The sequence below is a fragment of the Xenopus tropicalis genome, chromosome 5, assembly GCF_000004195.4.
Source record: "Xenopus tropicalis strain Nigerian chromosome 5, UCB_Xtro_10.0, whole genome shotgun sequence".
Lineage (NCBI taxonomy): Eukaryota > Metazoa > Chordata > Amphibia > Anura > Pipidae > Xenopus > Xenopus tropicalis.
The window spans coordinates 70,558,475-70,582,644 of record NC_030681.2 but is presented as its reverse complement, the minus strand read 5'-3'; the positions used below and the strand labels follow the sequence as shown (position 1 = coordinate 70,582,644).

Sequence of the window (24,170 nt, the reverse complement as noted above, 5' to 3'; positions counted from 1 at the left end):
AGTTAAATTATCAAGATGTGAACCTCTGAAATTGCCCATAATAGGCCCCCCTCATCATCTATGCTGATTCACAACACATGCTTTAGGCTGCTGTCAGTTTTCAGACATAGCAATATAAAATTCACAATACAAAGCTGATTACTGAATTATGAATTTATACAATGAATTAATTACTAAAGCAGAACTGAGTAATTATGGCATGAACGTCTATATAACCTCACTTTCTTCTAAGATTTAAATGATTTCTGACAATCCCAAGCTTTGCTTCTCAACAGCAGGCCAGAGCACACTGAGCATATGAAGTGACAGACACTCAAAGGATGCCCATATAATATCAGAGGATAATGAGCTGCAGTGGACAGTTTGAAGGCATAAATAATTAGTTATAGGGCTGCTGAATCTCTTATACAGAAAGTTGCTGTTGTTTTTTTAGATTTTTTTTTTTTTGGGGCATGACAAAATATTAGAAAATGTCCCCTGCAACATTCCATAGATTTACAGATGCCTAAAAGTTTTAGTGCCGGTAAACTTTAGGCTAATGGCAGATGAGTCATAGGGCGGATATTTTCGGCAAGCGGAAAAGCGCCTCCTACATGTGCCTGCGTCCGAATAAATGAGATAAAAAGGCGAGACTTTGCATTCTCTCGCGTTTTTATGCATATTTTGGCTACATGTGCCTGCACCCGAGCGTATCTCATTCATTCGGGTGCAGGCACATGTAGGAGGCGTAGGGTGGAATTTTCAGCAAGCGCTTTTCCGCTTGCCGAAAATATCCGCCCTACACCTCGTGTGGCATTAGCCTTAGGGGCCATGGCCCACGGTTCATTATTAAAATGCAGGAAACAACTGTGTAGGAAGGACAGTATAGGCTAGTCTACTGTGTTAGTAATTAAAGTTATCTATTGGGTTGTTGAACAAAATGCCATATAAATGCGTGGGAAATTATTAAATACTTCATCATCCTGATGTGATAGAAAGTTCTCCTTACATAACAATTTCACATGTCAAACATTTCCATGAATATAAATTTTCTTTTGTGCAATTTTCAATAAGCAGTATTTAAACATACATGCAAAGCAGTTGATTGTCTTAGCAATTAATGAATGAAGCATCTTTGAACCATGTGTAAAACAAAAATAATGTGATTTATTGATATTTTTTGCATGGATACACGGGTTTGTGCACACTTCCAATTTGTGCCTGTATGTTACCCAACCACTTAGACTGTAAGCTCTATGGGGCAGGGACCTCCTTCCTACTGTGTCTCATACCACATGGCACTTATTCCCTGTGTATTTATACTTATTTATTATAACACTTGTCCTCCCTGTGTGTAATTTTGTATACTGTAAGATTGTACAGAGCTGCGTACCCTTGTAGCGCTTTATAAATAAAGTTATACATACATACATACATACACACTCCATGAAATCTTTGCAGCAAAATTTTCTTTAGAATGGGGGCTGCAGCTGAGCATGAAAGGCTGTATGTGGCCCTGGTCCTCCTGCTGAGATGTACAAGGAACAGTACATGGTTGTTCATAAAGCTTTGTACTACAGAATTGCTGTGTTATTCTTGTGAAAGCACACTACTCGAACTACCCCTGCAGCATCAGCCAAGCCATTGTGTATGGACCTTGCTTTGTTTATGGGAGCATTATTGTACTGAAACAGAAAAGGGCTTTCTCCAAACTGTTGCCTCAAAGCAGGAAGCACAAAATAGTCAAAAATTGAATTGTACACTGTAGCATTGTTTGTTGTTCACTAAAACCAGAAACCCCAACCAAACACTAAAAAAACCCCATTATTTTTCCAACTGTATACCCAGCATTACCCTTTTAGGCAAGTAGCATGATGAATGTGTGTCTCCTTTACCCTAAAAAAAAAAAAAAACAACTTTTTACTCTTATTTTGTTTTTAAACTATTATTTTAAGCAATACTATCATTCCCATAGTTCTTCAGATTTATTATTTTTACTTACAGTATTATATATTTCATTATACAGAACAGCATCTGATGGAAAAAAATACTGTCATATTAGTGTAATAGAAATAATACCACTCCCACAGCATATCACAAAACTGCCTTTATTTCACATTCATCATGATTAGTGCAATATTTTAGTTTGAGTCCTTTTTCTGAAACGCTGTTGTGACCATGTCAAATGTGAAATAAAGGTAGTTTCATGATACCGTGGGAGTGCTGTGATTTATTTTATATTGGACTCTAAAGGTACTGTATGGGGCCCATTCATCAATGCGCTATTGTGTCCGAATACAAAAAAATTGTATTTTTTCTAAGTTTTTCAAGTTTTAGAACTGTGCGTATTTTGTACGATATTTCCGTTAATTTGCGCAACTTTTTCGTACTTTGCGACAATTTGTGCGACAAAATCGCTTTTGTCGCGAAGAGTACGAAAGTTTCGGAATTCATTCAAGCTTCGGTATCGTGACTTTCCTTTGGCCAGGGTGGAGTTGCAGAGTGCCATATAGTCCTATGGGAGCCTTCCAAAATCATGCACTGAAGGATCAGAAACCTTTTTTGCGCTTTTTTGCATACGAAAATTTTGTAACTTTTGGATCGTACCACAATATATTTTCGGATTGTAACAATACGATTTTTCGGAACATTTACGCACATTAGAAATTTTCGTTAATAATACAATTTTTTTTGTACCTGTACAAAAAATCAGCCCTTATGTGTACATTAAAAACCTTGTACACAGGATATAAATGCTGGACCCTCTCTAATTTTGTTTTTATCATAATTAAGCTACAGACATTTTCCTCTATTAATATTCTGTATGGCCTTTTTTTACCAGTGATAGTCCACATTAGAAATTGTCTCAACTAATTTTATTTTTTATTTCTTTTCCCCCAAGATCAAAATGTACCTGCAACTTTTAGAAAACTCTCCAAAACTCAGATCTTTACTTTGATATCCACTGCCTCACTCAATTTCAGTTCAATGATCTGTTACTCAATATTGGGGCCCTTCTTTCCTCAAGAGGTAATGAACATCTTTTTCTAGTATACGTGTTTTGGGGTATCTGTTCTTGTCAAAATGTACCTTAATTTCTTTTAGGCACTGAAGAAAGGTGTTAGCAGTACAGTTATTGGGCTGATATTCGGATGCTTTGCCTTTTTCAATTTTTCAACATCATTAATTCTAGGAAAACACGTAAGTATCATTTATTATTAAGTATCCCTTATTAAAAAGACTACACACTTAGATCAGTTTTGTTTTTAGCAGCCTGTGATTAACATATTCTGTATACAGGTATTTAATTTATCATCTTTTTAGTGGTTTTCTGTAATTCTGTTATTTTATAGAATAGTACTTGAGTACATTGGCTGGGAGGTGAGGGCAAATCTTGTTTAAAATCTATACAAATACTTTGTACTGTGTATGTTTTTCCCTTACTGTTTCAGCTTGTACAGATTGGAGCAAAATTCATGTTTGTAACTGGTATGTTTGTATCTGGAATTGCAACCATACTCTTCGGGTAAGCGCTGATTCCAATTCAGGTAAAACTGATATTGTAAATATGGTACCCTACTACACATGATGCATAACGGGAGAAGGAAGAACAAAGGACATATTATTGTGGATTGTTAAGGGACTAAAGATTACAGGCACTAGAATAGTTTACTTTATTGCCAATAATCATGAACATATGTGCACAGTCTACATTTCCTTCATTGACTTTCACTGTCTCAAGTTCTATTTGAAACCATCATACACAAGGAAAAATAATGCATTATGAACAGTATTCAAAAGAATTGTGGCAGTAGCCTTGCAGAGAATTCTCTAAATTTTAACCCCTTTCATCAATAAAGTATGCTAATATATATACAAACCGGATTCCAAAAAAGTTGGGACACTAAACAAATTGTGAATAAAAACTGAACGCAATGATGTGGAGGTACCAACTTCTAATATTTTATTCAGAATAGAATATAAATCACGGAACAAAAGTTTAAACTGAGAAAATGTACCATTTTAAGGGAAAAATATGTTGATTCAGAATTTCATGGTGTCAACAAATCCCGGGGATATAAGAGGACAAATGGCCAAAAATAATTACATCTTTTAACACAGAATAATAAATACTTTTTTCTAGTTGTTTAGAAGAGTAGAGCTGTTTTTTTTAATTGTATCTAATAAAATATCTACTCTCATTATTGTTAAACATATATGAATATTTCTTGTTTTTGCAGAATGTTGGACAAAACACCTGATGGACCAATATTCATAGCATTATGTTTTGTAGTGAGATCAGTTGATGCAATTGGATTTGGAGCTGCCATGACTGCCTCTTTTTCTATTCTTGCAAAGGCATTCCCTAACAATATTGCAACTGCCATGGTTTGTCTATTTTATTTTACATTTCTGAAAAGAGAAAGCATAATACTAGTAATTCCAAAGTAGCTATTAGAGCTAAGGAGCTTTAGGAGTCAATTTACATATTGTTGAAATAAGCTTATAGTCTCACCCCATGTCCTTCTTTAAACACTCTACTGCGAGTGTATACCTGTTTATAATGCTTCTATCATAAAATTGTCATAATGCCCAGTAAAGCTGACCTTCAAAAACAGAAACAGGACCAGGAACAGGCTGGAGATATAGTAACATGCTACTGTTCAAGTAGATAGGGATCATAGACTGACCAAGGTTTGGGAAGGCAGCAGTGTGTGTAGTTGGCAGGAAAGTACCAAAGCCAAGAAACAGGCTTAGGTTCAATGAACAGAAGAGACAGTTTCCGGCAATGACTGGTAACTGAGCCAAGCATGGGCCCTGGTCAAATAATAGGAAAAGTTTAACCTTTTTACTGCTAGCCGTTTTGGTCAAAGCGGAACTTGTATTGCCAGACAGTTTTTTAACATCTTGCACTTCTTCACTTTAGGGGGCTTTCCTCAGGGGGACTTTTAGTTTACCCAGGAATTTTTGTGTAATTCCAATTCTGTAACAAGATATGGGCTTCTAAATGTCTAAAAATGAAAAAAAAAATCCTATTTCCCATAATATAAACAAACATACCAGAAACAAAAATTATTTTATGCATGAAAATACAACTGATTTGGAAAATCCCATGTCTCCTAAACATGCCAATACCAAATATATATAGTTTTATGGAGATTTCTTACTTGTATAGGTCAAAAACTCCCAGCACTACACTACCAAATTTCCAAAGCACTGCTTCATAAAGTTGCATACTTTAGATTTCAAGGCCAAAAATTCCACTAACAGAAGGTTTATCCCAGAAAATTGTACATTTTGGAAAACAGATTCTAGGGAATTCAGAATAGGCACAACTGTCTGTCTACTCCAAACTATCAAGTCACAATGCTTTCCTAAAGTTATTGGTTTTTATCAAAATTTGTAATTTTTTTTAAAAATCGCTTCAAAGCTTCCAGTCTATAGTATCTTATCACCTACAGGTCATAAAGTAACCAAATAAAACACCCTAAATATGAATGCCAGGGGTCCACTGAACAGTTTGATGCCCAATATGTATAGGTTTACTTAAGTATGTGGCATGTAGGGGCCCCAATGTGAACATACCCCCATATATACTGTCATTTCTGTCATTTTAGCTCCAGCAAAATCAACACATTTACATCATTATATGTGGTATAAAGCTAGTATAAAGTATGCTCACCCCAGAAAGTCCATATATTTTTGGAAAGTACACATTCCCCTGAATCTAAAATGGGTACCCATGTCTTTCTACTCCAAAGTACCAAGCGGCAAAGCTTTTCTAAAGTTGGCAATTTTGATTGGCATTTCCAAAAATCCCCTCAAAGCTTCCAGTTTTCAGCATCTTATCTCCCACATAGTATTAGGTACCAAGACACCCTAAATTTGAACACCAGGGGTCCACTGAACAGTTTGATGCCCAATATGCATAGATATACCAAAGTCTGTGGTATGCACTGGCCCCAAAATGAAAATAGCGCATATGGATTTCTTGCCTGCCAACTCTTGCACACAGAGCCCCTTGACCGTGTATTATGTGCCATAACACTCCTAAACTATACAGAGACCCCCAGAAAACCATATAGTTTTGAAAAGTACACATTCTGATGAATTCAAAATAGGTAAAGTTATTTTTCTACACCAAAGTTACACATGGCAAAGCTATGCTTAACACAGATCAGGAACACTTATACAGGGATAAAAATGCAATAAAACCACAAAAATTGTGCAAATCAGTGAAGCAACAAAATAACAATAATGTCACACAACAGTGTAATTAGCGGTCAGAATATCTGACAGAATATAAGTGGTACCTGGTTTAAATCCTAGTAGAGCCTTATATTTGCTCTTATATTGATAACAGAGAGGAATATGGCGCTTCAGGTTTACTTCCATTATGTTACTGTATAAAGTCTTTCATGCCCCACATGTTCAAGCTTAAACCACCTTAACTGCAAAAAGGGCAGCACTTATTCTTATTTTTTGATCCTCATTATTTAAGCTACTGCAGGAGATGATATAAATGTACATATTTTTATAGGATCCTAATGTATGTGTTATTCTGGGGCCACAGCAATTGTAAAGACCAAAATGAAACATTCAGTTTTTTATATAATTCTTGTACAAGCAATTAGGGGCACATTTAGTAATCCACGAATCCGAATGGGAAAAATTCGGATTGGAAACGAACATTTTGCGATTTTTTCGTAAATTGTCGGGACTTTTTTGTAGACGTTACGACTTGCGTGAATTGTCGCTACTTTTTCGTAGCCGTTACGATTTGCTCGTATATTGTCGCGACTTTTTCGGCTACGAAAAAGTCGCGACAATTTACGAAAAAGTCGTAACAGCTACGAAAAAGTCGCGTCAATTTACGAAAAAATCGCAAAATACCAATCATTACGAAAAAAACGCATTCGGACGCTTTTCGGACGTTCGTGGATTAGTAAATGTGCCCCATAGTATTGGTTTCCAAATTTCCATTAAAACACAATTCTTTTATCTGCAGGGCTGTCTTGAAATCTTCACTGGCCTAGGTTTTGTGTTGGGCCCACCAATCGGGGGCTTATTGTATGAATCATTTGGATATGAAATACCTTTCATTGTGCTTGGTTGCGTTGTCCTGCTAATGGTTCCATTGAATATGTTTATCTTGCCAAGATATGGTATGTACTTTATTATTTTAGTATTATAATAAAAATAATAAATTGTATTGTGTTATTAATAAAAGGGGATGTTTATCTTTATATTAACATTTTGTATCTTATAGATGGACCTATTCTGAACAACTTTTCACTTATTGTTCTTTTTGCATTTTTTTGGCTCTTGAATAGAATTCCTATTTTGCCTATTTATATCCTGCAACTAAAAATGCTACTGGTTGTTGGGGGTCATTGAACCCAGCAACCATATAACTACAAGAGTTAAATTATTAAAGTTGTGTATATTTTTAATTGCTTAGCTTTCTTTATGTCTTCTATAAATCTTCCTTTGTTACAGTAATTAACCCCTAGTGAGCTGTTGAAATTTCAAGTTTGAGAGTTATAGAAAACTGATGTTTATATCATGCGAAAAGTTAATATTAAGGGGAAATACCTCTTTTTACATCTTAAATCATTCTAAATGTTTTTAGCTTTCTAATGCTGTTTGTCATATTTAGTTGTTATTTTTAGGGATGCACCGAATCCAGGATTCGGCTCGGTATTTGGCCATGATTCAGCCTTTTTTGGCAGGGTTCGGATTCAGCCGAATCCACGGTCCTGGCCGATCCGAAGCTGAGTCATAATTAGCATAAATTAGCATATGCTAATTAGGATTTGGAATGGTTAAATGTTACTGGAAACATTTTTTTTTTACCTCTTGCGATTTTTGCCCCTTCCGGATCATCGGGATGGATTTGGGGGTTCTGCCAAACCCAAAAAACTGGGTTTGGTGCATCCCTAGGTATTTGACATATTTATTTTTTCATATGACTCAATTTGCCAGAAAAAAAGGAAAAGGATTTGGAAAGACTTACATGAAAGCGCGTGCCTACAGTGTACAGTACTTTAAAAATGTATGTTGTGCCCATAATTCCCATACTGCCACTATGTCCTGTACGGCGGGAGAGGAATGAAAAGAAAATTGTACTGGTCCCCCTGACTCCCCTAAATGAAGACACATGGAGCAGGGGAATGGAGTTGCAAGTGTATGGATCCATAGCCTGCTAGAAAAAGGACCAAGGAGACCTCTCACACATTTGTTTTAAATACCCACTTACCATGGGTTATATAAAGCCAATGGAGTCAATTGTGTTGGTCCAGGTGATTTTACATGTTATTAGCATTTAGAATAATATTAACAAAAAGGTAAATAAGACAGCCAAACCTCATATTATAAAAAAACTGTTGTGTTTATTATGCAGTGACCATGGTACATATTGCAGGCCTAACCCTTTATCATTGGCACTTGATAAGGTGCTAGAGCTAAAACATCTAATGTAGTCACTGTATAATAAACACCACAGTTTTTATAATGCTGAATTTGGCTGTCTGCTTTGTCTTTTCGTTATTATTCAATTGATTTTGGTGAAGCAAAGATAGCAGCCAGCCAGGGCAGTATTCTGATCGGATTCCCAAATCCAGAGCTTTATTCCCAGTTTCAGTAGTCCAGGCATGATACGATGAGATTCTGAATTGGAATTTTTGTTTCATCCCGGGTGATAAATGATTTTTGAAATATTTCTTAGGTAAAAGTGACATGGTTTAAAAAGTGATTGGTTATGAGGAGTGAAGGGCAGGGCAGAATCAAGGATAACTCCAAAGCACTGGGCCTTGGGAGATAGGGTTTTAGTGGAATTGTTAACTTTTAGGATGTTATGGGTGCTGGATGGAAGTAAGAAACCAATTCTGTCTTAGAGAGGTTTAGTTTAAGGTAGTGTTGGGACATCAAAGTAGGGATAGACAGGTAGGAAGAGACCCAAGTTAAGAGCTCTGGTTTAAGATCAGGAGATGAGAGATAGACTTGAGTATCATCAGCATAGAGTTGGAATTGGAAAACATATGAGTTGATTAGGGAGAAAATAAAATAAGGGGCCCAGGACAGAGCCTTGAGGAACCCTGAAAGAGGTAACAGAGAAGAGGATACTTCATTGTAAGAGACACCGAAAAAAAAATGTGAGGTAGCATTTAAACCAGGACAAGGTAGTATCATGAAGGCCAAGAGAGTGAAGGGACTGGAAGAGGAGAGGGTAATCCATGTTGTCAAAAGGAGTTGAGGGATCAATAAGAAACTCTTATTAGGAATAAAGTAGGACAGAGCTAGCAACCTTTGCATCATGTGCCTATATTGAGATCACAAGACATATTTTGCTTCTCAGTGTTAAGACCTTTTAAGACTTGTTACAATAAAAAAATGAATATATTGCTTTTCTTGATTTTCCTGTAGACTGTAGTTTAGTTATAATTTTTCTGATATCCATTTGTTATAAATAGTTTCTTTTTTCTATATCACATGCTTAATTGGGGTGTACAATGCGGGACTGTTTAAACATGAGATATACTTCTACAGTCACCAAATTAGCTGTATGTCTTTTCAGACATCTACTGTGTATTAGATGGTGTCAGAAGTTTAACTACAGAAAAACATTTTTTTTGCAGTATAGAAAAAGGTTTGTCACATGCTAGCAAAGTTTGTGCTACATCATATTGCATGTGCATGTTATGAAAACTGCCTACTTGCTTGGCTAGCTTTCTCCATAGTTGTATGTTGTCTTAATAGAAAAAAAAGCATAAGGCAGGAAAAGGGGTATCAGAAATGTATACCTGTTTTTCCCTGCCTGCTTAAAATTAAAGCAGTAAGGGAGATAGATGTCATAATGAAAAGAGAATCAGCTATTCTTGTTGTAGTTGGGGGCAGCTTAAAACCATATTTAGCTGTATTTGAAGAATAATTTAGAGGTACACATTGAATGGCATATATTTGGGATTGTATTTTAGATGTGTTTTTTTTTTGTTTTATTTTTTACAGATGCAGTCCCTAGCAAAGACTCCTTCTGGGCTTTACTAACTTGTCCGAAAGTTATGCTGATGTGTTTTACTATGGTCTCATTAAGCACATCTTTAGGTGTATTGGACCCAACATTATCACTATTCGTTATAGACAAAGTGAGCATTCTGTATTTTAATTGCAATACATTTTCTTCTATTTGCTACAGCAGTTAAGGGGCCATTCACTAAATTCCAAATTTTTTGGGCTTAAAATCATGCTTTGGAAACGATAATTTCTGATGCTCTAAAATGTCACGAAAATGTTTTTATCGGTCATACGAAAATATCGTAATTGTCTTCTGAAAGTCACAAAATTTTCGGATCCGAACATTCGTAAATGGCACAAAAGCCTTTCTGACTTTGGAAGCCTTCCATAGGACTCAATGGCACTCGACAGATCCAACCTGGCGAAAAGATAGTCGCAATACCAAAGCTTGAATGAATTCTGAAATGTTCATAGTCTTTGCGAAAAGTACGACTTTTTCATGAAACTTAATGAAAAACATGAAAAAGTCGTGGAATTTTAACAAAATTATTGTAGACATTCCGAAATGTTCGATAAGTTAGAAAAAATACGATTTTATCTCATTGATACTTAATCGAGGTTGAAGAGGAATGAAGAGAAGCAGATGCTAAAAGGAAAAGATAAACTTGATCATTTGGAAGTGGGTTGGACTTATTATTTATTATTTTTAGAACATTTCTTATATTAAAATTTCATGTTTGCAGTAGTTCCTCTTTAAATATGTATAGCTTGCACATACAGAACAAGCGGAAGAAGTGTTTAGGACATTAGTTAGTCCTTTAGCTATGTAAGGTTAGTCCATGCAATATATACATAGGCATGAGCAGATATCAGTGGTCTCTACCACACATCACCCCTCCTATTAGTGATTCTTTTTCACCCCCACATGAGCTAGGCAGAGGGTACACTGATTAAAGAGTGTTGCTTGTTAGGCAGTACTGTATGTTGTAGTCACAATATATTTCACCATTACAAACAAGAAAAACTTAACCGATCTACTGTATATTTTTGGTTATTTAAGATGCTGAAAGCCAAATGCATATAAAATAATAGAATCTCAGTATAAATATCATCCCCCTCTCATCCAGTGTTTTTCATTTTCCTTTTCAGTTTCATTTAAAAGTTGGATATGTTGGCTTGGTTTTTCTAGGACTTGCTTTGTCATATAGTCTGAGTTCTCCACTTCTTGGGCTTATCAGTGACCGCTTTCCAGTAAGTACATTTCCTCTACAGGTATATGTAATATTAACAACGTATCTTTCATAGTGTTTGCATTTTGGTGATACATTGTATATTTTATTTAAAACCATTTTTATATTTTATAGAAATTCATTAATGTTCCTTTTTATTTTTAAACACTCAGATATAAATGTTTGTATTAGAAAATAAATGCTTCCTTTTTTAATATTGTATGACTTTTTTTTTGTTTAATACAGGGGCTGAGGAAATGGATTCTCATCATTGGCAACCTAGGTTCAGCTTTCTGTTTCTTTCTATTAGGACCTGCTCCTATCTTTCAAATTGAGAGGTAAGTTTATGCTTGTATGTACATTAAATAGTGCTGAAATAATAGCGGAGTTGTTCATTTGTGAATGATATTGCCACATCTTAAACAGCAATACATACACTGTCAATGTAAGAACATTTCATTACAGTAGGGAGCCTGGGTTACAGTATAAACAACAAATCTGTATACATGTTCAAACATTAGATAAGACACAACCCCTACCTTAAACCCTTGTAAATCTTGTTAGCAGGGGTTCATGATGTGGGGAAATTATCTCTAAACTATTAATATAATAATCTACCTTGCAGGCAAAAAACATGGAATAGCTAATTACAAAAATAACCAGCACGCTGTGGCAAGTGATAAATTCACCAATGTGATTTAGAAACTTAAGCAATTAAGATATCATTACTATTCACTTCACCCCTTAGTGTAAAAATCCCTTAGCAGTAGTGATGAGAAAATCTGTCCCATTTTGATACGCCATTAATTTCACGAAACGGCGAAAAATCCGTGAAAAGCATTTGTCACGAAATTGTTTTTGTCACCGCGTCTTTCTTGTCGTACGTGTCTTTTTTGGTTGTCCAGGTTTTTTTTTGGTTTTTCTTTTGTCGGTCGCCATTTTTTACACGACCGCGTCCTTTTTCGACGCGACTGCACCCTATTTTTGCCAACGTAACTGTGCCTTTTTTTACATGACTGTGCCCGATTGGACATGCAACAGACATTTTTTTCCGCACAACAAATTTTTCCGCAGCAAAAAAAATTTGCTCATCACTACTTAGCAGTCCAAGTATACTTCATTTACATTTTGTGTAGAGTCAAACAACCACAACATAACTTATTATTATTATTAACATTTATTTATAAAGCGCCAACATATTCCGCAGCGCTGACTTAGACAATCATATCAATTTTGGAAAATCCATATTATAGGTAAAAAGAGATACTGACACCAGAAATTAAACATTTTTTTACATCTATCATAACATTGTCTTTGCATGCTATTTATAATTATGCCTTAAAAGTATTTTCCCGATACATTTACAGTAACTATCAGATCCCCTATGTTCCTCTATAATGTGTCTGCCATATTTGTGCAGCAGGAGCCTGTTAGCATTAGAAGCAGGGCTGGAACTAGGGATAGGCAGAAGAGGTAGCTGCCTAGGGCCCAACGATTTGGGGTGCCAGGCAGGAGCCTCTCCTGCCTTCCCCCTAGTCCGCGCTCTTTTTTCATTGCCCCCCCCGCATGCATTAAAATTAACGCATTCGGTAGTGCGTAATTTAACATGCGATATGCGACTTAATGCATGCGGTAATACTGTAGCGAATCACGCGTTAGTTTTCGCGTCTATTTTACCACAAAAAAGCGTGCGATAAAAATTAACGCACTTTAGTGAATCAGCCCTATTTTGTTCATATTGCCGGGGGGTCCGAAATGTCATGCTGGTTCTTATATGCGCATTTAGTACATGGTGAAAAGTGATTTCCCGGTGTTGCTGGTGTTTTTTTTTTTTTTTTTTTTTTTTAGCAAAAAACCTTGCTTGTCTAAAATGCCATTGGTAGATGTCTATATCAATTCTGTATACAAAGAGAAAAGCTTTGATTATAATGCTTTTATTAGAATGAGTAATCTCACTTTACAAAGTGCCCATTAGGGGGCACAGTTACTAATCCACGAACGCTCTGAATGTGCCCGAATGCGTTTTTTTTCGTAATGATCGGTATTTTGCACGTATTTTTAGTGACTTTTTCGTATCTTGCACGTATTTTTCGCAAAAAAATCGTATTGTTGCGCCGAGTACGAAAGTTTCGGATTCATTCAAGCTTCAGTATCGTGACTTTCCTTGGGCCAGGTTGAAGCTGCAGAGTGCCATTTATTCCTATGGGAGGCTTCCGAAATCATGCAAAGTCAGAAAGGTTTTCCCGCCGTTTACGATCGTTCAATACGACAAAGTCGCGACAGCGACGAAAAAGTTGCGAAAAATACGAAACGGTGTGACGGAGACAAAAAAAGTCACACTATTTTCGTTTCCAATCCGAATTTTTCACATTTGGGATTGAAATTCGTGTTTTAGTAAATCTGCCCCTAGGTGTCAGAATCATGCTAATACATAATGAGTGAAATAACAACCACTTGGCAAAAAGCATCATTCAGTTCTGTAGGTCTCAACAAACTGCATAAATATTAATACGTCACATATCTATACCTATACCTATGTGTTAGAATCTTGTGATTTATGTATTTTTAGCAAATCATTGGGCAGAGCACATTTTCAATATAAGCTTTGTTCAATGTTGTTATGCATCCTTGCTGTTGTGCATGTCCTGTGCATACCTTGTTAAAGCACTTGGCATTTACTGTTTGCATCTCCAGGGCATAGTCAGCAGGTAATTTACCCCTTTACTGCTTGATAACAAGACAGGAGCAGGACATTTTTTTATAGGGCCAAAATCCCAAAAAAGGGGAAGTACACAGGGGTCTGTAAAAAATAATATAAAATAATGACATATTTATAAAGCCGACATTTACTTTTTATGTGTGATTTTATACCATGAATTATGCTGCAACTAGCTGCAGTATTTGTACATTTTTTTAAACCATCTGACTGCTACGTCTTATAGCTGTCGTAACCCATTCAGTCTAGTGGGAAAAATTACAGATGGCAAGAAAATGCTAGTGTAAGAAGCTGGGTAAAAAGGGGGGACACTTTTTTTTTTTTTACCAGAATTTTACACAGGGCTTTACCGTCACCTAAATTACTTTGTTTAACACATCTTTACTGTATAAATAAGCCCCACACCTACTGTTTTCACAAACAAATGTATTTATCTAACACTTAACCAACAGATAGTTTATATTATGTTAAGTGACCTATTAAAGAACATACCTATATATATAAATATTGAACTTTCAAATCTTCATTTGTGATAGTCTGAGTGCTCCCTCAGAGATCACCTGACAGGAAATAATGCAGCTCTGTCTATAACAGGTAGGTTTCTATAAAATATTCTGCATAAAACAGCTTATATGTAAAGCCATGCTTAATAAGTCATTTTCATAGAAATATACTTTTTTTAGTAGTATGTGCTATTGGGTAAACTTAAATAGAAAATTGCCATTTTAATTAAGGGCTGTCCCCTGAGATTATTTGATTCACAGTGCACACAAACAAACCACAGGAACACATACATGCTAGGCCTCATCCGCCATTTATTCTCACACTTCTTCCTGTTACAGTTAAAGCTGCAATATATATAATATTGTGGTAGAGTGACCTAACAAATGAGAGAAAAATTCAAGTTTTCCCTTTAAGTTCTCCATAGTGGGAGATGCAGGCTTTAACCCTTTCACTGCCAGCCGTTTTGGACCAAAGTGGAACTTCTACTGCCAGACAGTTTTTGAACATTTTGGACTGTTTCACTTTAGGGGCTTTTCCTCGGGGGAACTTTTAGTATACCCAGGAAAAAAATATATTGTTTTTTTCAGGGCAACCTAAGCTTTTAAAATATGGTATTTTTGTGTAATTCCAATTCTGTAACAAGATATAGGCTTCTAAATGTCTAAAAAATGAAAAAAAAATATTATTTTCCATAATATAAACACATACACCAGAAACAAAAATTATTTTATGCATGAAAATACAACTGATTTGGAAAGTTCCATGTCTCCTGAACGTGCCAATACCAAATATATATAGTTTTATGGAGATTTCTCACTTGTATAGGTCAAAAACTCCCAGCAGTACACTACCAAATTTCCAAAGCACTGCTCCAGAAAGCTGCATACTTTAGATTTCAAGGCCAAAAATTCCACTAACAGAAAGTTTATCCCAGAAAATTATAGATTTTTAGAAAGAACAGATTCTGGGGAATCCGGAATAGGTAGAACTGCATGTCTACTCCAAACTACCAAGTCGCAATGCTTTTCTAAAGTTATTGATTTTTATCAAAATTTGTAAAATTTTTTAAAAATTGCTTCAAAGCTTCCAGTCTATAATATCTTATCTCCTACAGGTCAAATAAAACACCCTAAATATGAACACCAGGGGTCCACTGAACAGTCTGATGCCCAATATGTATAGATTTACTTAAGTATGTGTCATGTAGGAGCCCCAATGTGAACATACCCCCATATGATCTGTCATTTCAGCTCCTGCAAAATCAACACATTTACATCATTATATGTGGGATAAAGCTAGTAAAAAGTACTCTCACCCCAGAAAGTCATATATTTTTGGAAAGTACACATTCCCCTGAATCTAAAATGGGTACCCATGTCTTTCTACTCCAAAGTACCAAGCCACACAGCTTTTCTAAAGTTAGCAATTTTGATGACATTTCCAAAAATCCCCTCAAAGCTTCCAGTTTGCAGCATCTTATCTCCCACATAGTGTTAGGTACCAAGATAAAACATATGGGACACGTCGTTGGCATTTAAGCCCTTTTACTGCCACGACGTATCCCATACGCCATTGGCAGTAAAAAGGTTAAAGGGTTGTGCTGTCTGGCCCTGGAAGCTATAGTGTTCTGGAAGGAACAAGCGATCCATTCCAGAAGTCCAGCTCACTTATTGTAGCTTACCGTATATACTCGAGTATAAGCCGATCCGAATATAAGCCAAGATACCTAATTTTATCTAAGAAAGCTGGAAAAACTTATTGACTCGAGTATAAGCCTAGGGTGGGAAATGCAGCCGCTACTGCTAAGTTTTAATAATCAAATTATTTAATAAAAGGACACTCAAATGGACTAATTAGTGTAAATCACCGGCGCTTGTTACATGAATACATTCTCTGGCCATCTAACAGCATTAAGCTGCTAATGTAACTCTGACCAGTTGGCACAGGACTTACTCTACTTTATGGAGCCACAGGGGCCATCATCAACTAGACAGATGTAGAACAGGGCTGTGTGTTTGCAACCCTTTATCCTTCCTACAGCCATTACTGAACTACAACCAGCATCCTCTAACAACCTAACACATTCAGGTATGGGACTCTGGCCTGTGCCCACCTGGCAGTGCTGCCAGCTAGCTAATATGTATGGCTGAAAATGGGGGCAGACAGCAGAGGTACCTTTCTAGGGACCAAGCATTTTGGGAAATGAAGAGGTCAGAAATACAGCATAAATTTATTGTGCTTTTATTCCAATAAACTTAAAATAACAGGTACTTGTCTCTTACCTGCATAACAAAGTTTGTGTCTGCCATGAGCTCTGACAGGACAGTGCCATAGCGTTTGTACCATTGGGTTTGTTCACAGACCATGGGTGCTGAGGCGCGCGACGTACCATCTGTTCATTCTTCGAGCCGGGGATGGAACAGTGCGCACGTGTGTGTTCAGTCGTTTCAGCTTGGGGCATCGCAGGGGGGCGGGCGGTGCGGGTGACATGCCATGCGCACGCTTCATTGCCGTGCATCACACGGGGGTCCGGGCCGGCGCATTGCACACGGGGGAGGGGTGGTTGCGGGCGACGTGCTGAGCGTACGTTCTCGGTCCAGGCCGGCGCATCGCACGCGGGGGCAGTTGTACGGCCGACGTGCCATGCATGCATTCTCGGTTCGGCCCGGCGCATCGCAGGGGAGCCGGCCGACGTGCGAGCATTCATTCTCGGTTCGGCTCGACTCGCCTAGTCGCACGGGGGTGTGTGTGCCTGCTCAGTACTGAACGCTCTGACATGTAAGTGCCTACTTGCCTCGAGTATAAGCCGAGGATTCCTTTTTTAGCACATTTTGAGTGCTGGAAAACTCGGCTTATACTCGAGTATATACGGTACTTTCCACATGAAGGCTGTCCTGTGGAAAGGTATTTAATTGTATGGAAAAGTGTGCAGTGAGCAGGGCACAGAGCAGGAAGGATACCTGTCTGTGTAAAGAACTCCCAGAGGGGCTGGGGGAGCTTCCTGCCACTACAAGGACCTGAGGGAGACTTGACAAGTGACCAAGAGACTGAGCTTCTGAGGAGCTGAGCGGAAAGCCAGGAGGCTGAGCAATTTGTGTTTTCTCACTGGTAGTCCACAAGGGGCCCAGTATAGTGAGGGAACTCATCTAATGTGTGAAGGTAGCGCCCAGTGGGCAAGATTTATTTTTATGATTTGTTTTGTATGCCGAAATGGGCTCCTCTGTGTAGAGAAACTGCCTTAAGCTAAGAAAGTGTCTGTCGTGGATCATGCTAGTTTACATACATACATATATATATGTAACCCTTTCTTGGCTGTAACCAAGCCAACAGCATGGCTAGATAGGTTTAGAGCATGGGGTACACATGACTCAATTCTTCAGGATGGCCCTTCGCTAAGTGGAAGTGACCAAACGGAGCTATGGTGTAGTACAACTACAACCCACTGAGCTGTGTGCAGTGCAGAATAACAAATGGGCACCAGAAGGTTCTTGCAGTTGAACAATTGAATTGGTTTATTGTCAAAGACAATCAATATGCAGGGTTAGTGCAATATACTCACATACAGCAGTTTAGCATAGCATTTCTCTGAGGACAGCATAGAGAGGGTGCACACCCGCTTCTCCCAACTCCTCTTGAGTCTGGTCAGGGTCAGTGCCACCTGGTCAGTTGTCCACCCTTTGGAACAGTCAGCTTGGATATTACACTCCTCAGGTTGAACACCTCTAGCCCTCAGGGTCCCACAGCAACTCTGGATCAGGGTTCAAATACTGCCTGCCTCCTATGTCTTAGGACTCTTTCAGTTCCTGTAATATTCAGCTGACACTCATTTTTGGAAAATGGTGAGGCAGTCTGATCGCTACAAAATTAATACACAGGCCAGTGCTATTTTAATTAGCACAGCAAGAAAGCTTAGCAAAAGAATAATGCAGTTTATTTTTTAAACAGCCCAGCACTTACTAAACATTTATTTTCAAAACATGTAGTTTACAGATTGACAGTAGAGAGATGCCAACCTTCTAGAAGTGATTTCTGGAACACCCCCTGTTGCACTCAGACCATGCCCAATCACATCCTGAACATGCCCTCTGTATAAAACAAGGCAACTTCTGGAAAACATGGGTGACAGATCTATAGCACACACTGAGAAAAACTGACAACTGAGATATTTCCAAGGATGTCATTTTCCAGGACAGTCAAGAATTTGAACTGACCCTGGGAAAGAGTAATTTTGGGAAACTGTTGACAGTAGTAATGATTTCCCTTAATTAAATGAATAAGCAGTTGGTAATTTAAAGAATAAGTAAACCTTTTTTTTTTTTCTATGAGTAAAATTACTCTAAACAGCCTCCAGAATTACCTACCTTTGTCCTAGCATTCTCTCTAACCTGGTTCCTCAGTTAGAAGGTATTCTTTTTCTTTGCTTCCTTGTGCAGAGTGAAGCCCCGCCTCTACTTTCTCTCATCAAAAAAATAAAAAACCCAGCTAATGCACAGACTGTCTCCTGCTGCCTCCAGGCATGGGCAGAAGGCTCTCCCACAACCTTGTCGAATTGAAGAGAGAACTGAACAGGAAGTGGGGGTGGGGCTTCACTCTGGACACTGAAGCAAATAAAAAGAATACCTTCTAACTGAGGAACCAGGTCAGAGAGAATGCTGGGACAAAGGTAGGTAATTCTGGAGGCTGTTTAGAGTAATTTTACTCATAGAAAAAAAAAGTTTACTTATTCTTTAAATCAATGTATTTACATAAAAATCATGCGTTGGTGCAAAGACGGTAATGTAGCTGAGGTGTTGTAGACATGCTTCTTGTCTTGTAACACTACTTTTAAAATGCTGCAATAGGTTTTTGTAGCAAATGGCTAGTAAATTTAAATGATTGCAGTCACATGGAGTTAAGTGCCTGAAAGGACAAATAGGTATTTACCATGTGTTTTGTTATGGTGAAAATATAAGTGTAACAATACAATGACAATGATAATTTTGTTCCCTTAGTAAACTTTGGATGTTTGTCCTGATGTTACTTCTGGATGGTTTCTGTATTGGACTAGTTGGCATACCAGTTTACCCAGAAATGCTCTCGTGTGCATAGTAAGTACTCCTTGTCTTGCATTGTGTTATTTAGTTCATGTAGTTAAAGCAACTCCAGAAAATGAAAATGGCCTAAAAGGATTTACATTTAGCAGCATGTAAAACATAGCAGTCTGAAAAAAATAAAGCTGACTTATGTTTTTCTGGGAATACATGGGATTTAATGTCACATGTTGTTACAAATATATCATTTATAATGGTGTGTACTATTTTTTGCCAGACTAATGCCTAAATTAACAGTTAGTCATACTTATGTAGACCTGGCATACCTTACTGAAATCAATGGGACAAACTTCAGAAAGCAATGATTTTCTTCCTTCAAAAGTGGAAGCACTTAATGACATTTTTTACTCTTCTTTTCTCCTAAAAATGTCTTTTTTTGCTAGAATTGTTCATGCAGCTACACATTTGCATAAAACAATTATGCAGCTTTATAAATGCATCTGATTTTATGTGGTTTTGATGTGTCAGTGTTGTATGTATTTGAAAATATTTGTTGTTTTTCTGCTATGAATTTGTATTATCTAAGATTTCTTTGAACACAAGAGAAAATGGTTTTGTTCTTGTTGTACAACAGATATAAATTGGCTGATGTTAATGTATGTTAATGCAAGGTAAGCATGCTGTAAATTGGTCGATGCAGTGCCCATTTTCAGTGTGTTTTAGGACCCATTTTAAATGTTAAACCTTGGGGTGAACAAAATATTCCTAACTCTTAAAAGACTATTCTCTAAAAGAATTGGAGTAGAAGTAAAAAAGATAAGACTTTGCAAAAGAACAAACTGTGTTTTTGGAAAAACTTGTTCCTGAGTTCCTTATGTACTCCAAGATTTCAGGTAGAAAGGTAAGTACATTCAATGCTTAATCCAGGAAGATCTGTAGCAAACAGTGCACTTATATGGCCTTTTCTTCCCTGGGTTCATGTTGGCGAGATTTTTATTTGCTAGCTAGTCAACTATCTGAAAGTCTAGAAATGTTAGCCACTGAGTTACAGCTGTTTATTAATAGTATGATTGGAATTCATTTGAAGCAGATTTCATGAGCTTATTTGAGAAACCAAAATATGCAGAATATTCTGAAAGTTTACCTAATAGGTAAACTAATTTGAACTGATGTCACTGAAAATGCTGTCTCTCTGAGCTTGTTTGCAGTTGTACCCTCAGCCTGTCTGTGGTCTCTGCAGGCCATTGCTTTATTTGCCCTTGTTCCAGGCCTTCTGCGGAATCCTTTTACAAAAAATTGACACATTTTCTTACATTGTCCAGTTCTGTAGTTTTTATCAAATTATGGAAGGTACCAATATCTTTGATTAGCTTGCAACTATTATTTTTATCACAATTCATATATTCATATGGTTATTACAAATATTCATTTCAGTGTACTCCTAGTAAATACTGACAGCCTGTTAATTGAATTGTATTAATTTGATATGCAAATAATACTGCCAGTTTTCCTTATGCAAGATTTATTATTTGAAGCGGTAAGCTTTTATTATTTTAATGCAATTTTCTTCCAGTGAACATGGATTTGAAGAAGGCCTTAGTACTTTGGGTCTGGTCTCTGGAGTGTTCGGTGCAATGTGGGCTCTCGGGTATGTTGGTTTTTGTTATGAAGCGTGACTAATGATTCTCTCTAAAAAGAGTAAACTGTAAATGCTGATATTCAAACTAATAACTACAGCTGAACACAATAACATTCTGTTAAGTTATACTGCGGGAGCTTAGTGTTATGTCTTTGTAAGGGGCCTATGAGAAGGCTGCTTGGTCCTAAACACTTGTCTTGCTAGAGCAAGAGTCTTCCCCCTGCAGCTTGATCTATTTTTTAATTACATCACAGTCTTAAGTGCTGGGGATACAGGGATATAGACTTTAACAGCAGCTGTGCATCTACAGGGTTAAGATCCTGAAAACACTTTCTAGACTAGATTTTCCACCTACAACCTCTTATACAATTAGCACTGCCAGTTTACTGATTCTGCAGTAAATTATGTTCTGTGAACTTCAACTAATTCCCTTAAACTAAAACTTAAAAAAAAATCTGAATATTTTTTTTTCTCTAGATCATTTCTGGGCCCAACATTTGGTGGATATCTCAATGAACGTCTTCATTTTGAATGGACAGCTGCCATTCAAGGGCTGTTTCCCTTGGTAGCTGTAAGTTGCATAAAGTGGTAGTGTTTCTAAATAATATATGTATATTTGCCAATTTGTCTAATATATATTGTTTTTTTTAGGGTATTTTATGTGCAATATATTACCTGTGGGAAGGAATGGCAGTAAGGAAAAGGTGAGTTAATTAACATAGTTTGCCATTTTGCCCAGATTAGTACTGATCAGAGTTGGCAAAAAAAATTAATCAGATGCATTTGGTATATTTATTTGCTTTAAATTGCAGGATTGTGCATTTCTCTCCAGTTGGCTGGTAAAAACAGTTTGGTTCACGCAACTTTTTTCTGTTGTGAATTGCCCAACAAAGTTTTCCGTATAGTCCACAGATAATCCTCTGCATTAACTCCTCCTTATCTATGAGCTACAAATGCAGTTTGCAACCATGAGAAGGGTGGAGCTTGAATATACAGAGGTCATTATTACAGGGTAAAAAGAATTACTTCTTAACTGCTTTTATAATAATAAAAAAAAAAAATTCTTAAAGGAAAAGAATAGGCAGACATATTTAACACAAGTCATATAGATTGTGCTCATGTAAACAAATGTATACCCTTTACAAAGTATAAAAATACACTTCCAGGATGTTGAGCCCAAGCCCAGTAATAAGTTTTGCCTTTTCATATATATAGTGCGTAGTATAGGTTAAGGTGTAAATAGATTCCATGGGCAGGCTTGGACTATAGACCCAAGCCTTATTTACAAACATAGTACATGGTTCAAAATGCACTTTTCAGAGAGACATTGCAGTTGTTGTTTTGCCAGAATTATAAACCTCACAAATAGTCCTGAAGTGTATTGACACAAACGTAGTGTCCATTTAATAAATTATATGTATACAGTCTCTGCATGATTTCAGTTATGGCCACCCTTCCAGAGCATTGTGATAATATCTGCATTATCATTTGCTTCACTTGACATAAGTAAATAGGAATTATTGCTGCAATATGCTAGCAGAACCCTGCAGCTGCCACCACATCCAGGCTGGCAGCAATTCCAGGCAATGCCTTGCCTGGGTGCAGTGCTTGCACAGTATTTATTAAAGTAGGTTTGTCAGGTACTGTAGTGCTTCGTGCAAATTCAAGGAGTATTTTATAAATAGTAGAAATGGGCTGCAATTATGGGACCATTTTAGCATGTTGCACTTGTGGCTGGTTCATACATGAATCCGGTTAGTATTCTAGATACATACCTAACAACTTTACAGAACTGAAAATCAGCCCTACCACATTAGACATCTGCTAATCTTTCAGACTAAATTGTATTAGTGGGGGCTTTTTATGAGGCTTTTTATAATTACATATATTTATTTTTTCTTTACAGGTCTAATTTGCTTATGGCCAACAGCACAGTTCAGGAAAGAGAACACTTAATCAAAGAGGAGAAGTAAAATGAGAAAGAAGCCCTTATGTTTCTTTCCAAAACCCCTTTAGTCTTTACCATATTTCAGTTCCAGTATTGGTAATATGGTGCAAATGTGACTGGAAAATGCTGGAGTGTATATAAAGCTGTATTCCTAACTGGGGATATTGTGACTGGATGAATTATAGTAATTCATGTTTCAGTGTGCATTTTACTCTACTGCAAGAAGCTTGAATGCTGTATTTTTTGTAAATAGCAAAGTTTCTGTAACTTTCACTGGCAGAAAAATGGATCACAAGAGTGGAGAATCGTGCCAAGTACTAATTGCCATTATTTACTTGGCCTTTCAGATCTGCAATTTAGTGTTCCTTTGTCTGACAATGTGCAACAAAAGTAACTTTTTTATTTAAAATATATAAGAAATATATATATAATCTCCACATTTCTTTAAAAAGAAACATTACTTTCTGCAAAATATTAATGATTTAACTTTTATAATTATCTGTGCTGGGACCATGTTTTGAGATTAATTTAGATATGATGATATAACAGAGCAGTGCTGTCCAACTTCTGCGGTGCCGAGGGCCGCTAATGAAAGGCAGTTTTGACCACTCCCCCATAGTTTCTGTAACTTTCACTGGCAGAAAAATGGATCACAAGAGTGGAGAATTGTGCCAAGTTCTAATTGCCATTATTTACTTGGCCTTTCAGATCTGCAATTTAGTGTTCCTTTGTCTGACAATGTGCAACAAAAATAACTTTTTTATTTAAAATATATAAGAAATATTTATATAATCTCCACATTTCTTTAAAAAGAAACATTACTTTCTGCAAAATATTAATGATTTAACTTTTATAATTATCTGTGCTGGGACTATGTTTTGAGATTAATTTAGATATGATGATATAACAGAGCAGTGCTGTCCAACTTCTGCGGTGCCGAGGGCCGCTAATGAAAGGCAGTTTTGACCACTCCCCCTTTTTAAACCACACCCATTTTATCACAATAGTGGTAGTGCAGCAAAACTGCAAATGCTTGGTCCTTACTGTGGGGATATCAACCGTCATTCACATGTGAAAGAATGATATTATGTCATATTAGGACACACCCTTA

At 36.9% G+C, this 24,170-nt stretch overlaps 1 protein-coding gene across 5 annotated transcripts in view; it reads left to right on the top strand.

The window, feature by feature from the left end:
• Positions 1-23,912, top strand: part of slc18b1 (solute carrier family 18, subfamily B, member 1) — a 39,030-nt gene extending 15,118 nt beyond the window's left edge. For 4 of the 5 annotated variants that reach the window (XM_012962951.3, XM_031901694.1, XM_031901695.1 and 1 more), the window contains 13 exons: positions 2,882-3,009; positions 3,085-3,180; positions 3,432-3,505; positions 4,221-4,368; positions 6,989-7,145; positions 9,988-10,124; positions 11,143-11,244; positions 11,469-11,560; positions 19,434-19,529; positions 21,046-21,120; positions 21,589-21,682; positions 21,763-21,815; positions 23,018-23,912. In XM_012962951.3, the coding sequence (XP_012818405.2) occupies positions 2,882-3,009; positions 3,085-3,180; positions 3,432-3,505; positions 4,221-4,368; positions 6,989-7,145; positions 9,988-10,124; positions 11,143-11,244; positions 11,469-11,560; positions 19,434-19,529; positions 21,046-21,120; positions 21,589-21,682; positions 21,763-21,815; positions 23,018-23,084 (1,319 nt within the window). In that variant the 3' untranslated portion in view covers positions 23,085-23,912. The remainder of the gene's footprint in view (positions 1-2,881; positions 3,010-3,084; positions 3,181-3,431; positions 3,506-4,220; positions 4,369-6,988; positions 7,146-9,987; positions 10,125-11,142; positions 11,245-11,468; positions 11,561-19,433; positions 19,530-21,045; positions 21,121-21,588; positions 21,683-21,762; positions 21,816-23,017) is intronic. The other variant, NM_001015938.1, reaches the window with a different exon arrangement.
• Positions 23,913-24,170: the final 258 nt, after the last annotated feature.